We start from the raw sequence: 17963 nt of genomic DNA on the forward strand, positions 1-17963 counted from the left end.
CTCCCCCACCAGTGTAAGGAGGTGTGGAGCCTTTAGTTCTCCTGGTGACTCTGATCCTGTCGGGGGCGTGGCTGACTGAAGCAATGTTCGCTGCGATCTCAGCTTTTCCTCCAATTCCAAACTTGTGTCCAATGTGTGACTGGTTACTGGAGACCCCGAAAACACTGTTTCATATAGTTCTTGGGTAATTGCCAGCTGCTCTAGGGGAGAGACGAAATTCTGCTCCTCACCACTCTGCCATCTTGCTCCGCCTCCTCATGCGCTTTTCTTTTGAGGCCTTTATTTTTGGAACAGTTGAAGGCTTACAGAAAAATTACGCAGAAAGTAGAGTTCCCATATTAGTCACCCTGTCCACATAGTTTTCCTATTGTTAACATTTTGTATTAGCGTGTACATTTGTTAAAATTGATAAACCAATATTTTATGATTATTTTATTAACTAAAGTCTATAGTTTACATTAGGGTTCACTCTTTGTGTAGGACAGTTCTGGGTTTTTTTTTTTTTTTTTTAATTGTAGTAACATAAATACAACATAAAATTTCCTGCTTGAACCACTTTCAAGTATACAGTGCAGTGGTGTTAATTACATTCAGAATACTGTGGTACCATCACCACCATCCATTGCCAACACTTTTCTGTCACTCCAAACAGAAACTCTATACCCGTTAAGCATCAATTCCCCATGCTCTATCCCTAAGCCTGCCCCGGTAACATGTAATCTACTTTCTGTTTCTCTGATTTGGCATATTCTATTCATTGCATATAAGTGAGATCATACAATAACCTTTTGTATCTGGCTTATTTCACTCAATGTGATGTCTTCAGGTTCATCCATGTTGTAATATGGCTGAGTAATACTCCATTGTATGACTATATCATGTTTTGTTTATCCATTCATCTGTTGATAGACATTGGGTTGCTTCTGCCTTTTGCCTTTTGTGAAAAATGCGGCTGTGAACATTGGTGTACAAATATCTGTTTGAGTTCCTGCTTTCATTTCTTTTGGGAGTATACTTAGAAATGGAATTGCCAGTCAAATGATTCTCTCACTTTTTTGATTTATGTCTTTATGTTTGCACAAATTTTTCCTACTTTCTGCAGTTCCTTTGTATTCTTGTTTATTGAAGGTTGTTCATTGACTGAGTTTTTAATCCTGATTATTAATTATAACTATTATAGATGTAGAAATAGGTAATTTGGTTCAGTTGATAGTAAGTTTAGGATAGTGGTTTTCAAAATTTTTTTTAAGTAGCAAAAACCTTTTGTAGGAAGAAATCTTGCCCTAATATATAAACAAAATGAAAGTGATATTTATTGGTATACTTAAAGTTGTCTTTTTTAACTTTTTATTTTGAAATATGTTCAAACTTACAGGACAGTTACAAAAATTTCTCTCATATGGAGAACTCCAGCATACCCCAACCCCCCACTTACCCGGATCTACCAATTTCAACTTTGTGGATTTGCTATATCATTCTCTCTATCTATCTGTCTTTCTGTCTGTCTATTTATCAATCTATTTTCTGAACATTTGAATGTAGGTTGTATACATTGTGCTCCTTGAACACTTAGTACTGCCATGTACGTTTCCTAAGAACAAGAATATTCACTTATGTAATCACCTTAAGAGCAATTGTAAGCTCTAGAAATTTAACATCAATATAAAGCTTACAGTTTATATTCCAGTTTTTTTAATATGTCTTGATGTCCCTTGGAGGTTTTTCTCCTCCTTTGCTAGATCCCATCGAGGGTCATGTATTACATTTAATTATGATTGTCTCTTTAGTTGCTCTTTTTTTCTTTCTGTTTTAATTGTGGGAACATACATACAACATAAATTTTTCCCATCTTAACCACTCCCAAGCATACCATTCAATGCGATTAATCACATTCACAGTATTGTGATACCCTCACTACCTTATTACTAAAACTCTCCCATCTCCCCAAACAGAAACCCTAAACCCATGATGCACTGACTCCTCATTTCCCTTTTCCCCCTGCTTTTGGCAACCTGTACTCTAATTTCTGTCTCTGTGAGCTTGCATGTTCTCTGATATTTTCTTTGTAGTCACCATGGGGCATAAATTTAATGTCCTAAATCTGTAACAATCTCATTTGCTTTAATACCAACTTAACTTCGATAGTGTACACAAACTATGTACCAGTACCCTTCTGTTCTCCCACCTTTATGTAATTGTTGTCACAGATTCCATATTTCTACATTATGAGTCAAAAATCACTGATTTATCATTACATTTGATGCATTTGCCTTTTAGATCCTGTGGGAAGTAAAAATTGGAGTTAAAAATAAAAAAAACAGTAGTACTGGCATTTATATTTATTTATGTCGTTACCCTCCCCGGAGATCTTTATTTTTTCATGCAGTTTTGCATTTGTCGTCTTGAGTCCTTCTCTTTCAACCTGCAGAACTCTTTTTTGCGTCTCTGATAGGGTTGGTATAATAGTGACTAAGTCCCTCAGCTTTTGTTTATCTGGAAATGTCTTAATCTCTTCCCCATTTGAAAGACAGATTTGCCAGATATAGAATTCTTGGTTGGTATTATTTGGCTTTCAACACTTTATATGTGTTATCCCACTGCCTCCTTGCCTCCATGGTTTCTGATGAGAAGTTGGCCCTTAATCTTATTGAGCTCCTTTGTATGTGATATGTTGCTTCTCTCTTACAGCTTTCAGAATTCTCTCTCTATCTTTGGTGTTTGACAGTCTGATTATAATATGCTGTGGCATGTGTCTGTTTGGAGTTTGTTGAGCGTCTAGGATGTGCCTATTCATGTATTTCATTAAATTTGGGATGTTTGAATATTCTCTCTGCCCCTTTCTCTCGCTTCTCCTTCTGGAAGTCCTCTAATACATATATTGGTGTGCTTGATGGTGTCCGTAGGTTCTTCAGGCTCTGTTCACTTTTCTTCATTCTGTTAGAAACAAGCATTATACAAAAAATGCTCACCCAGTTCTGGAGGAGAAAAGAATTTATTTACGATCTTGCAAGAAAGGACGCACAGCCAAAAACGTAGGCTGGTGCGCCAGAGGAAGAGAATGGCGATCTTTAAATCTCCTACTCCTAATGCGTGAGTCCCTCCCGTTTCCCCATTGACTGGGTACTACAGAGGTTACAGCCTATCCGAGAGAACTAACTAATTCATCTTTGAGATTTTAATTTGTACAGCCTATCCAAGAGAGCCAACTAGCTCATTATTGAGATTTTGAACTGGTCAGCCTATCCGAGAGAGTTCAGTTTAAAATTTTTTTGCTGGGAGTTCCCGCCTCTGATTTTACCTCATATCTCTTTACATTCCAGTAACCATGGTTACTTTTCCATATAAGGAGCTAACATAGATTCTCTTTCTTCCCTTTACCATAGGGCTTGTTTAAGCTGGTTCTGCCTCCATTTTCCTTATTCCATGCTGTCTCTATATGAAAACTAAACTTATCCCTTTCTTACAATTCTTCCTGTTTTTGCTTCTCAGATTGAATGATATCGGTTGTTTTATCAGTTCACTGATCTTCTCTCAGCTCCAATCTGCTGTTGAACTGTTCCGGGGATTTTTAAATTTCTATTGCTTTGGTCTTCAGCTCTGTTTGTTCCTTTGCATAATTTCTGTTTCTCTATTGAAATGAATATTTGTGTCCCTCTATTGTTTTCCTGATTTCCTTTAGTTTGTCTATGTTTTCTTTTAGCTCTTTGAGCACATTTAGGGTCTTTTTAAAATGTGTTTGTCTGGAATGTCCCAGATCTGATCCTCTTCACTGATAGTTTTCTAATGCCTCAATATTCTCCTTTTCTGGGCCATTGCTTCCTGTTTTTTTTTGTGTTTTGTAACCTTTGATGAAACCTGGATAGTTTGATATTTTAATGTGTTATCACCAGAATTTAGACTCTGCAGTCTGTTCCTTAAGCTTGTATCTAGCTAGTGTTATAACTGAGTTTTCCTTGAATGCCAGAGCTAACAAAAAAATAAATAAAATAAAATAAAATAAAAACAATACAGTACAATACAATACAATACAATACAATATTCCCAGCCTTTGCAGATTGATTTGTGCATGTGCTCTCCTTCAGGACTTATCCATACAATGGGTTGCATGAGAGTAGCTCCAGGCCAAAGTGTAGGGGCCTCCCTGATCCTTTCTGTGAATATGTCCTGGTTTAGGCATGTACTTGTGGCCCTGGGAATTTCCCCATTTACATGGTTACAAGTGTCCCCTTTTCCCCAGTTAACAGGTTTTTCAAGGTTCTGGGCACTGCACTCTATGCAGGGGAAACAGTGTTTTCAAAGTTCTGTGCACTGCGTTGTATGCCCCTTGCTCAATCAGCACAACTTGACTACTTTCCTATAGTGTTCTTTTGGAGAGTTCTATGAGCTCCCTTCTACATTCAGGGCAAGTTATGGGATGGTGAATCCTTCAGGCATTACCAGACAGATTGGGTCAGACATACATGATCCCAGTATTTGCATGAGTGTTACTTGGCTCTCTCTGGAACCAAGACCAGAGATCTGTACTGGGAGTGTGGGCAGCTCCATGCTGAGCTGGTGAGAGGACAGGGAGGGAGCCAACCAGGTTACCAAAAGACCCTACTGCTTTTAAGAAGCCTTTTCCTTGACTGCACTCGCCCTGGTACCGCAGTCCTTTAACTGTTTTCTGGAGACTTGATAAAGATGTTTCTTTCAGTTTTTGCTGGTTGTTCAAAGCTTCTTGGGGTTAGAGCCCTGAAGTGTTTCATTTTGCCACTATGATGGGATGTGCATACTGTATTTTAAATGTGTTAACTTTATATAATTTATTTTTCGTGAAGTCAGTTGCTGAGAACAAGGCCATGCTGATGAATACTAATACTTGGTATATGTGATTAATGCCAATTATAGACTTGTATCAGCCTCTCACTTTGGCAGCTATTTTATTTCTTTTTTTATCAGCATTATTGAGATAATTTATATAAAATAAACTGCATTCATTTAAAGTGTACAATTTGATGAGTTTTGACAGATATAGATATGTATGAAATTATGACTGAGATTCACAACATTTGCATCTCATGCCCCTTTGTAATCCATCCTTTCAACCTTTTGTCGTAGATCAGTCACTTTCTGTCACTATAGATTAGTTTGCATTTTCTACAATTTTATATAAATGTAAATATATGTGCTTTTTTGTTATCTGATTTTTATGCAGCATAATGGTTTTGAATTCATCTTCATTGCATTTATTAGTAGTTGTTCTTTTTTGCAGTTGAGTAGTATTGATTGTATAGATATACCACATGTTCTTTATCCATTTACTTGGTGATATATATGTATGATGTTTCTAGCTTTTGGTCATTATGAATAAAATTGCTATTTACATTTGTTTTTGTGTTGTGGACATTTGTCTTTGTATATATGTATTTGTATGGATGTATGTTTTTATTTCTCTTGGGTAAATAACCAGGAATGAAATGACTGGTCTGTTTGGTAGGTGGATGTTTAACTTTTAAAGAAACTGTCAATCTGTTTTCCAAAGTAGGTTGTGCCATTTGATATTTCCATCAGCAGTGTATGAAGGTTCCAGTTCCTCTGAATCTTTTCCAACACTTGGTATTGTCAGTCTTTTTTACTTTAGCCATTCTGATGAGTGTGTAGTGGAATCTCATTGTGGCTTTAATTTGCATTTTCCTGACAATGATGTTGAGCATCTTTTTTTTGTGCTTCTTAGCTATTTGCATATTTTCTTTTGTAAAATGTCTGTTCATATCTTTTGCCCAGTTTTTTTTTTTTGACTTTTTTTTAAATCTTCATTTTATTGAGATATATTCACATACCACGCTGTCATACAAAACAAATCGTACATTCGATTGTTCACAGTACCATTACATAGTTGTACATTCATCACCTAAATCAATCCCCGACACCTTCATTAGCACACACACAAAAATAACAAGAATAATAATTAAAGTGAAAAAGAGCAATTAAAGTAAAAAAGAACACGGGTACCTTTGTCTGTTTGTTTGTTTCCTTCCCCTATTTTTCTACTCATCCATCCATAAACTAGACAAAGTGGAGTGTGGTCCTTATGGCTTTCCCAATCCCATTGTCACCCCTCATAAGCTACATTTTTATACAATTGTCTTCGAGATTCATGGGTTCTGGGTTGTAGTTTGGTAGTTTCAGGTATCCATCACCAGCTACCCCAATTCTTTAGAACCTAAAAAGGGTTGTCTAAATTGTGCTTAAGAGTGCCCACCAGAATGACCTCTTGGCTCCTTTTGGAATCTCTCTGTCACTGAAGCTTATTTCATTTCCTTTCACATTCCCCTTTTGGTCAAGAAGATGTTCTCCGTCCCACGATGCCAGGTCTACATTCCTCCCCGGTAGTCATAATCCACGTTGCCAGGGAGATTCACTCCCCTGGGTGTCTGATCCCACATAGGGGGGAGTTGCCCAGTTTTAAAAAAATGGGGTTGTTTGTTTTATTATTGAGTTGTAAGAGTTCTTTGTATATTCTAGATACAAATTCTGTGTCAAATATGTGTATTGCAAGTATTTTCTGTGGCTGGTGTTTTTATTTTTTTAACAGTGTGTTTCAAAGACAAAATGTTTAAAATTTGGTTGTAGTACAATTGTTCAATATTTCCTTTTATTTCTTGCTTTTTGTATTTTCTCTAAGAAGTCTTTTCGTACCCCAGGGTTGCAAATATTTTATATGTTTTTTAGAAGTTCTATAATCTAGTTTTTAGTTTATTTCTATATTTGATTTTGGTTGCATTCTATCAGGGTGATCTATATACACAGAGAATAGTAGTTTATAAAGGATAACCTAAAAAATAAACATATAGTAAATGTCAATATATCCTCTAGTTAAACAGAAATGACAGGGAAAGTTTCATTTGGAAGTCTGTAGGAGCGTGAGTTAACCTGTCTGCAAAGTTGTCATGTTAATGATAGCCACCATTTTTTTTTTCTGGCGTAATGTATTTTTTTAATTTCTTGTAAAAACAAATCTTTCTTTCTTTCTAAATAGTTTTATTCACACTCCATACAATCCATCCAAAGTGTACAATCAATGGCCCTTGGTATAATCACATAGTTATGCATTCATCACCACAGTTAATAAGAGAATATTCTCATATCTTCTGGGAAAAAAAAAACCCTTACCCCTTATTTCCTCCTATTATTGACTTTTAGCTTTTGTATGGTTCTTTGTTACAATTAATGAAAGAATATTACAGTGTTACTGCTAACTATAGACCTTAGTTTGCATTAATTATATTTTTTCCCATATACCACCTTATTAACTCTTTGTAATAGTGACCTACATTTTATAATTCATGTAGGAACTTTCTTATATTTGTGCAATTAACCACCATCATCATCCATTCTAGCTTTCACTGAGTTATATAGTCCCAGTTTATATTCTGTAGCTTTACTTCTGGTGACATATGTGACTCTAATCTTCGTCTTTCAGCTGTACTCACTCTCAGCTTTGTTACTTACACTTATGGTCCATGATAGTCTGTTTTTGTAAATGAAAATTTTTATTGAGATTTTATTGAAATATGTTCACATACCATACAATCATCCAAAGTGTACATCAGTTGTTTACAGTATCATCATATAGTTGTGCATTCATCACAAGCAATTTTTGAATATTTTCATTACTCCAAAGAATGAAAGTAAAAATAAGAATAAGAATAAAAGTAAAAAAGAACACCCAAAATATCCCATAACCCTTTTCTCCCACTATTACTCAGTTACTTTTTTTCCTCAGTTTTTTCCTACTCATCTGTCCATACACTGGATAAAGGGAGTGTGAGCTGTTAGGTTTTTACGATCACATGGTCTCACTGTATAAGCTATATAGTTATGCACTTGTCTTCAAGAATCAAGAATACTGGATTGTAGTTCAGCAGTTTCAGATATTTCCTTTTAGCTATTCTAATATACTAAAAAGTAAAAAGAGATATCTATTTAATGCATAAGAGTAACCTCCAGAATGACCTTCGACTCTAGTCCCTCAGCCATTAAAACTTTGTTTCATTTCTCTTCCCCCTTTTGGTTCAGAAGGCTTTCTCAATCCTACGATGCCGGGTTCAAGTTCATCCCTGGGAGTCATGTCCCATGTCAACAGGGAGACCTACACCACTGGGAGTCAAGTCCCACCATAGGGGGGAAGGCAGCAAGTCCACCTGCTGAGTTGGCTTAGAGAGGCTACATCTGAGCAACAAAAGAGGTTCTTTAGGGGTGACTCTCAGGCACAATTGTAAGTAGGCTTAGCCTCTCCTTTGCAATAACAAGCATAGTAAGGGTAAGCCCCATGATTGAGGGCTCAGCCTACCAAACTGGTAGTCCCCAATGCTTGTGAGAATATCAGGAATTCCCCAGGTGGGGAAGTTTAATATATCCAATTTTCCCCCATTCCCTCAAGGGGGCTTTGCAAATTACTCTGGAATGTATTGGGGCATCACACTAACCTGTATAAACCAACCCGATCTTACTCCCTTTTCAAGGTTCCATGTAATTATGTATTTGAGTAAACTGACCATACAAGTTAAATTATATAGTGTGCTACAGAAAATACAGATTTTTCACCAAATAAACACCTCTTCCTTTGGTGCCATACAGAAGCCAAAGTTTTAAAACATAGTCAATATCATCCTCTACCCTTTAGTCTGATCTACCCCAGTCTCAACCAAGTCCATTTTGTTCATATGTCCAGTCAAAGCCTGATCTCCATTTTGGCCCTTTAATAGTTGCTTCATGGGGCAATGCTGACACTCAACAGCTGCTGAAATCTGATTCCGAGTCCCAGGTGCCAGACAGACACCGGAAGCTCCAGGGACTGACTAGGTCACAGACAAACAGCTCGGCATCTCAGAATTTAGAAATAACCATTACAACTCATGAATAGATGTTTCTGGTGTACGAGCTTACAATCCAAGAACCTTTACAATAAGCCTTCCCCTAATAACCCATGCTCCCAGATTCAATTCCAGAGTTTGCACATTATTGTTAGTCCATATTAGTGAGACATTATAATGTTTGTCTTTTTGTTTCTGGCTTATTTCATTCAACCTGTTATCCTCAAAGTCCATTCACCTAGTTGCATGCCTCACAACTTGATTCCTTCTTGCCACCACTCAGTATTCTCTTGTGTCTATATACCATGGTTCACCATTCTGTTTATTAATTGATGTACCCTTAGGCCACCTCCATCCATTGCAAGTCATGAATACTGCCATCACAAATACCAATGTGCAAATGTCCACTTGTGTCCCCGCTCTTAGTTCCTCCAAGTATACACCCAATAACAGGGTTGCAGGACCATATGACAAAGCCATACTTAGCTTTGTGTAGAACCACCACACTGCCCTCCAGATGAGGTACACCATTCTACTTCCCTACCAACAGTGAATAGGTGCATCCCTCTCTGCACAATTACTCCAGCACTGTATCCCTGTGTTTTTTTTTTAAACAGTTTTATTCATACACCATACATTCCATCTTAAGTGAACAATCAATGATTCCTGGTATAATCACATAGTTATGCATTTACCACCACAGTCTATATGAGGATATTTCCATTTCTACCGCAAAGAAGAAGGAAGAGTGGAGAAAAAAAATGAGGAATAAAAAAATAAAAGGTAGGAGAAAAAATAAAATATAATGGAAAGGTCATACAAGAACAACAGCAAGAATCCCATACCACTCCTTAATATCCCCGTCTTTTAGACATTTATCTTTGGTATAGTGCCTTTATTACAATTAGTGGAAGTATATTACAATGTTCCTGTTATCTATAGACTCTAGTTTGCATTGATTGTATTTTTTTCCCCTATACCATCCAATGTTCAACACCTTGCAATGTTGACATTCATTTGTTCTTCTTTATGTAAAAACATTCTTATATTAGTACACTTAATCACCATCGTTGACCACTCTAGGTTTCACTAAGTTATACAGTCCCAGTCTTTATCTTCTATCTTTCTTTCCAGTGTCATACATGCACCTAGCCTTCCAAACCTCTCCCTCCTGTCTTTCCCTATCTGCCTGTAGTGCTCCCTTTAGTATTTCCCGTAGAGCAAGTATCTTGTTCACAGACTCTCTCAGTGTCTGTTTGTCTGAAAATATTTTAAACTTTCCCTCATTTTTGAAGGACAGTTTTGCCAGATAGAGAATTCTTGGCTGGCAGTTTTCCTCTTTCAGTATCTTAAATATATCCTACCACTGCCTTCTTGCCTCCATAGTTACTACTAAGATCTGCATTAGTCTTATTGAGCTTCCTTTATATGTGATGGATCACTTTTCTCTTGCTGCTTTCAGAATTCTCTCTTTGTCTTTGACATTTGATAATCTGATTATTAAGTGTCTTGGAGTAGGTCTGTTCAGATATATTCTGTTTGGGGTACACTGTGCTTCTTGGAACTGTAATTTTATATCTTTCATAAGATATGGGAAATTTTCACGTATATTTGTGCACTTCATGTTGTCATTCACTTCCCTGAAATGCTGCTCATATTTTTCCATTGTTTTCCCTATCTGTTCTTTCATGTGTAGGATTTCAGCTATCCTGCCTCCAGTTTATGAATCCTTTCTTCTACCTCTTCAAATCTGCTGTTGTATGTTTCCATTGTGTTTTTCATCTCTTCCATTGTGTCTTTCATTCCTATAAGTTCTGCCATTTGTTTTTTCAAGCTTAGGAGTTCTTTATGGTCACCCAGTGTCTTCTTTACATCTTTCATCTCTTTTGCCACATTTTCCTCATTGATTTGATTTAACATATTTGTGTGAAGATATTTAATTAGTTGTTTCAACTCCTGTATCTCTTTTGAAATGTAAGCTTCTTCCTTTGACTGGGCCATGTCTTTGTTTTTCCTAGTGTGACTCATAATTTTTTGTTGTCTAGGCATCTGGTTTCCTTGATTACCCAGACCACATTTTCCCAGACCAGACGGGCCTAGGTCTTCAAAGGAGGGTGTAATCAGTATCTGTTTTCCCTGAGGATGAGACCCAGCAGGTTTCCAGACATTCCTGTGAGGCCTCTAGACTCTGTGCTTTTTCTAGCCTGCCCAGCAGGTGGCGCTTGTCACCCTGCAGCTCCCCACTGGTGTAAAGAGGTGTGGTGCCTTTAATTCTCAGCAGACCCTGTCCCAGCCAGGGGCTGAGGGTGTCAGAAGCCAAGCTTAAGCTGTTTTTATTTTTGTTTTTTTCTCCCAGGCCCTGGGGTCTGTATTCTCTGAGGGAGGGCAGCTGCTTCAGCTGGGCACCACCCCCCTTTTCTTAGGAAAGATAAGCCCTTTAGGGAATTATCACCTTCACTTGACTTCCTCCTTTGACTCTCTGACTCTCTTAACTCCACTCTTGCCTGAGTGAGGGCTGACAATTGAAAATGCCCGAAGCTTTCTCTAATGAGCTACTTAGAATGGGAGAAAAAAAAGAAAAAAGAAAGAAACCCCTTTTTCAGATCCAGTTCTCAGCCCCTCAGTTTCGCCAGTTAACCAGAGCTGGTACCTGGTTCTGTGTGCCCCTTTTCTTTGGACACAGCTGTTTTCCAGTATTCTGAGTTCAGCCATCTCCAAAAGCCTCTTTTTATTTATTTATTTATTACTATTTTTTTCCATCAGTTCTCCTGCCTCCTCTCTGCTGTGAGAGACCTCAGGGTGCCTTTCCTGCTTTCTCCAGGTATATTCGTTCTCCTAGCTTATATTCAGTAGTCCAAATTTATTAATTAAAACTACATTTGTAGCTTGGTTGAGTTACCTTCCCTTGCTCCTAGCACAGACCGCTTCTTATTCCCACAGGTTCCAACTCAGCCTGCCGAGCCATTGAGGGAGGGGCACTGCCTTCCCAGTTTTGGAGGCTTTTCTTACAGTTCTACGCTGTGGCCTTGGTCCTTTCACCCATTCCAGACTGGTGTATGGTGTATGTCCAGTTATGGATGTCCCCCAAACAGTTGTTCCAGACTATTTATTACTTATTCCTGGCTATTTACTAGTTGCTCTAGAGGACTAACTAAATTTGACATCTCCCTGTGCCACCATCTTGTCCTGCCTCCACCATGTTTTCAAGGTAATTCAAAATGATTTAAAAAATGGAATTTAAATTAGTCATTTTGGGAATTTTATGAAGTTTATTTGCAAGTCTTCAGAATACAGAGGTGAGATCACACTGTTCTTGGATGTGTGTTGAAAGACGGTTTAGGAAAAGTAAATTTGCTTTTCTCAGCAGGTTTCTTTCTTCAAAAAGTGAATTGGGAAAGTGTTCTAGTTTGCTAATGCTGCCAGGATGCAAAACAACAGAAATGGATTGGCTTTTATAAAGGGGGTTTATTTGGTTACAAAGTTATAGTCTTAAGGCTATAAAGTGTGCAGGGTAACTCATCAACAATTGGATACCTTCACTGGAGTATGGCCAATGACGTCCAGAAAACCTCTGTTAGCTGGGAAGGCACGTGGCTGGCGTCTGCTCCAAGTTCTGGTTTCAAAATCGCTTTCTCCCTGGATGTTCCTCTCTAGGCCACGGCTCCTCTTCAAAATGTCACTCTCAGTTGCTCTTGGGGCATTTGTCCTCTCTTAGCTTCTCCAGAGCAAGAGTCTGCTTTCAGTGGCCGTCTTCAAACTGTCTCTCATCTGCAGCTTCTCTCTCAACGTCTGTGTGTTTGTCCAAGTGTCCCTCTTGGCTGTAGCAAGCTTGCTCCTTTTGTCTGAGCTTATATAGTGCTCCTGTAATTTAATTCAGACCCACCCTGAATGGGTGGGGCAACACCTCCATGGAAATCATCCAGTCAGAGGGCTTGTCCACAGTTGATTGAATCACATCTCCATGGAAACACCCAAAGGATTCCAAAATCTAATCAGCACTAATATGTCTGCCCACACAAGATTGCATCAAAGATAATGGCGTTTTGGGGGACATAATACATTGAACTGGCACAGAAAGAGTCATTGGGTTTTTAGAGAACTTCAGAGTAGTTTTCTTTTATTATGTATCCGTCAATCAGTTATTTTCTGTAGCCAGTCGTTTTGTTTGGTTTCATTCAACTAATCTCAAACCCCAGATTAGTTTATTTTCCACTAATTGCTTTGTTCTAGGTTTTGGATTTTCTTTTAATATGATTTGACTATCTTGCAAATGCGTGTCATTGATCAGAAAGATGACCATCCTATTAATGGAAAAATTACTCAAAGTCTATGGGTTGGAAGTGTGTGTTTGTGTGTGTGTTTGTCTGTTAGACTTGTGTATGTGGTAAAAATAGTTTCTTATTTAAAATACTTGGTATCTTTTAGTTAAGAGAAATCTTTTGATAGTAGAGAGAGTTTTAAACCAATAAAACAATATATTACATTTAATCTCCCAGCTCGTGCTATAAATTAGACTCGAAGGAACTTAAACTGATAGTAGTTATATAATAGGTTGTTACAAGTTTTTTTAAGTAGTTATTTAATAAAATTATATGTTATTTAAATGTTTTGATTATAGGTTGGAATTTCAAAGTAAATGTGGCATCTGAAGTGATTTATTTATTTTTAAACCAAAGCTGCTTTATTTTCTAGGTGTTCATTGTACCCATGGTTTCAACCGCACTGGTTTCCTCATATGTGCCTTTTTGGTGGAGAAAATGGATTGGAGGTATTTGTTTCCTATTATAATGGATAAGGATATAATTAGTAATTAAAAACTTTTGTGTTGATATTTTAGTTTCAGCATTTATTTTGCCAAGTTTTTGGTGAACTCAGTAGCACTTAAATTGTGCGCTTATGTATCCCATATGTTATGTATTATTTTTCCGGATTTTTCTCGTTTTTACAGAATTTCTAGAGATCGGTTCTCCCAATAGTTTGCTTTTGTATTCGGCTTTGGAAGTTACTATTACTGTTGTTTTCCTTTTTAATAAAATTTTTTTCATAGCAGTTGAGTAACAGTGAAAACTTACCATGCTATGCAGGGGGTATTTTTGTGACAGGTGTATTGCATTGAAACAATTAGGATGTCTTTATTGAGCACCTGTATTTGTGAAGTCAGGTATTTTTAGGTCCTGAGAGATTAGAACCTTCATTACTCGAAATTCCTAAGAGAATGGGATATTAACTTAATTTTCTCATTGACTGAGCAATAGGTCATTGTTTATGTTTACAAAGGCTTTCACACAGCAGACCCTTCTCTGCATCTAATAAGATGAAGTACACATTTGATTGTACCTTTCCCTTTTCCTTTAACCTCAGTGGTTCTCTACTGCAGCATTTCCAGCTCTGGCCATTCAGATCCTTTACCCAGTGATCCCAGACTCCTATAACTCAACTGTGCATGGCCTCTCTCTGAATGACCTATATAGTCTTATTGCCTTGCCTGGGTCTCTTGGAGGTTTCCTGAAAAACCAACATGCTTTTACTTTTGTTTACATTGCTATTTGCATTTCTTTGACTTCTGTTTTTCCTTGGAGTCAGACCTCAACCTTCAAGACTTTATTCAAATTCTGCCTTCTTCACAGACCCTATCCAGATCTCTTTACTCTTATACAGTCATAGCAGTTTGCCTCTAGAGTTTAGGAATTATCAATCTGCTTTATAGTAAAACGCTTTCAGAATGAATTTGTCCCTTAAATAGAGTGCCTTGACAGTGGGGCCTGTAATTTGTCCATTTTATAAACCTCTATTTTACTTCATATGGTGCTTAAATATAATAAGTTAGTTTTGATAAGTCTGCATAAATGGAGAGTAGTGAGGAAATTGTATGGTGTTTATTTATTTTCCGTAGTATTGAAGCAGCAGTTGCTACTTTTGCTCAAGCCAGACCACCAGGAATCTATAAGGGTGATTATTTGAAAGAACTTTTTCGTCGCTATGGTGATATAGAGGAAGCACCACCCCCACCTCTGTTGCCAGATTGGTGTTTTGAGGATGATGAGGATGAAGATGAGGATGAGGATGGAAAAAAGGAATCAGAACCTGGGTCAAGTGCTTCTTTTGGCAAAAGGAGAAAAGAACGGTTAAAACTGGTAATGTTTAAAAATGTATAGTCTTTACGTTTTTCTTCTACAAGATTATAGAGATTTGTGAAAATGGAATGTAGGCCATGTTTCTTCAGCCTGGTTTGTAAGGTTGTTTCTTTGTATTTCTATAGATTCCTGATAGCCATGAGTCTGTTTATTCTAAGAGAAAGATTGCAGTTAGTAAATTCATTCTGTTTTTTTCTTAGGTAAAACAAAGAATTCTTAGATATTATATTGAGAATTTACTATTTCTTTTGCAAGTATTGTAAGAGTCCTATTAAGTATCTAGTTAGAATTTTTACTAATGCTTTACAACATTGGCACATAGTTAAAATAACTTTACATATGCATTCTGCCCCCTCTTCTCTTCCTGCCCTTCCCTAAAGGTGGTGTTTTCTTATTTTCCATAAAGTTGACTGTCACTTCTTCTCTATCCAACCCTCATTAATTTTCTTGGCCTCACACAAAATATTTTCTTAAGGGCATGAGGGGTAGGGAAGTCGAGAGGAAAAGTACTCATTGTAGTTACATACACAAGTATATGGTGTAGGCCAAAAGGGAAAGTTAGGAAAAGTATGGGAGGTAATTAAGTGCTAATAAAGTTAATAATTAAGTGGTGTGTGGGAAATAATGGTTAAGAGTAAATATCACAGCTCACAGGCAAGGAAGACAATGCCTTGATTGTTTTAAATAAGTCCTATACAGTTATTTTGGGCTTAAAAATATTTCCCTTGTTCAAAAAACATTGTTTTAACTATGTATTTACCACATCAAACTTCAAGGCTGTAAGGCCAGTAAGAAGTGTAAATTGCTTTGAAATGTAGAAATAATTTCGAAATCATTTAATATCCTTTTAGTCTAACTCATTATTTCCCGGATTAGATGTCTCAAATTGCTGAATCACATATATAGAAAAATAAGAATCACATAAATGTCTAATAAATAGCACAGCATGTAATACAGATGTACCCTCTCTTATGTCATTATTTTTGTAAAGAAATTTAATTTTTATTAAGAATAATATTAGCTATGAACATATGCTTAATGTGTTTTTGAATTATGGTATGGTATTTGGTTGTATAAAAGTGTTTAAAACGAGTAAGTTATTATTGTGCAAAATGGGGTAAATTTTGAGGGTTTTTTTTTTTTTTGGCCAGTGGAAAGGATCTTTAAAATGACGTCTATTTTATTTTGCAAAATACTGTTAAATCTATGTAGTTGCAAATAACTCCAGCAACATTAAGAGAAGAACAGCCAAGGTGGGCATGCTTCTTTAGGGAAAATAAATATGATATTTAAAATAAATCCCAAACCTACTTTTTCCCATTTTGTTTTATCGATTACTAAAAGGAGCATATGAAAAATTCCCCACTCTGATTGTGTTTATCTGTTTCTCATTGTAGTTCTGTCAGGCTTTGCTTTGTGTATTTTGAGATGGTATTTGATACATGCAAATATGTGTAAAAGATTTTATATTCACAGTGTGTTAACTTTCATCATTGTGAAATATCTGGTACTGGTATAGTTGCAAAAGTTTTCTTTTGGATATGTTTGAATGGAATATCTGTTTTTATTCTTTTATCCTTCTTTCTTTATCCTTTAAGTTATGTGTCTTATAAGCATCATGTTGCTGGATTTTATTTTTCCAGGTAACAGTTTTTGCCTTATTGGAGTATTTCGTCCGTATACATTTAGTATACTGATATAATTAGATTAAACTTGACTAACTTGTTCTTTTTAGCTTCCTTTCTTGCTCTGTTTATGGTTAATTCATTTTTATTATTCCATCCCTTTCAACCCACTGCTTGTTAGTTACACATTTTTTTTTTTTTTTACTATTTTTTTTTTTGTGGTTAACCAAGACTTTTTGAATCTTTGACTTTTTAAAGTGTAAGATATATTAATACTTTTGTCACATTTTACATAGTGCAAGATTGTAGATCTCTTGAATTCCATTTACCTCTTCTTGCCCTCTCTGATCTTATTTTAATTCCCTATATATTTTAAACCCCAAAGATGGTATTATTATTATTATTATTATTATTATTATTATTATTTTGTGCAGTTAGTATTTATTAGCTTTACCTACATATTTTCTCTTTCTGGTGCTCTTCATTCTTTCCTGTATTTTTGTTTTCCCATTTGGGATCGTTTCGTTCTACCTGAAGAACTAATATTTCATTAGTTCAAGTTTGTTGTGATATAGTCCCTTGGTATTTGATTGTGTGAAAATTGTTTTCTTTTTGCCATTATTTTTGAAGAATGTTTCTTCTGAATATAGAATTCTGGGTTGGCAATTATTTCTTTCAGCAGTTTGGAGATATCATTCCCTAATCCATTTCTGTTGAGAAGTCTACAGTCTTATTGTTGCTTCTTTGAAGGTGATTTCGTTTTCTTTTTGGTTTTTAGCAATTTTATCATGTTCCCTACTTGTGATTTTCTTTGTAATTTTCCTTCTTGCTTTTTGTGGTGATTCTTGTATCTATGGCTGGATTTTTTTTTCTTTTTAAATTAGTTTTAGATAATTCTTGGCCATTATCTCTGCAAATGTAGTTTTTGATCCATTCTCTCTCCTCTCCTTTTGGCATTTCATTTATACAATACTCTTTTTTTTTTTTTTTTTTAACTGTCTCATGTTTTTTTCTGTATTTTCTCTTTTTTGTTTCTTTATTTTGGAGTCTAGGTATTTTCTTCTAACCTATCTTTCCAGTTTACTAATTCCCTCTTTAGCTTTGTGTAAGCTGTTTTTAAAAGCTCATCCATTTTTTTCCATAATTTCATTTATTTTATTTTTACTTTTAGAATTTTCACTTTTTCCCAGTTCTTTGCTGGAATTCTTCATTTGTCATTTAAGTTTTTGAACATATTAATCCCAGTTATTTTAAAGCCTGTTTCAGGTAAATCTATGTGGGTCTCCTGTGACCATTTTTCTTCTTCTCATGTCCTTTTGAATTCTAGTCAGTTATAGTTTTTTTGTATA

General features: G+C 36.2%; 1 protein-coding gene across 4 annotated transcripts in view; it reads left to right on the forward strand.

Annotated features, from left to right (window-relative positions):
• RNGTT (RNA guanylyltransferase and 5'-phosphatase) overlaps positions 1-17963 on the forward strand; it is a 407161-nt gene that overhangs the window by 50190 nt on the left and 339008 nt on the right. For all 4 annotated transcript variants that reach the window (XM_037843368.1, XM_037843369.1, XM_037843370.1 and 1 more), the window contains exons 5-6: positions 13548-13623; positions 14749-14989. In XM_037843368.1, the coding sequence (XP_037699296.1) occupies positions 13548-13623; positions 14749-14989 (317 nt within the window). The remainder of the gene's footprint in view (positions 1-13547; positions 13624-14748; positions 14990-17963) is intronic.

Source organism: Choloepus didactylus, chromosome 7 (assembly GCF_015220235.1).
Source record: "Choloepus didactylus isolate mChoDid1 chromosome 7, mChoDid1.pri, whole genome shotgun sequence".
Taxonomy (NCBI): domain Eukaryota; kingdom Metazoa; phylum Chordata; class Mammalia; order Pilosa; family Megalonychidae; genus Choloepus; species Choloepus didactylus.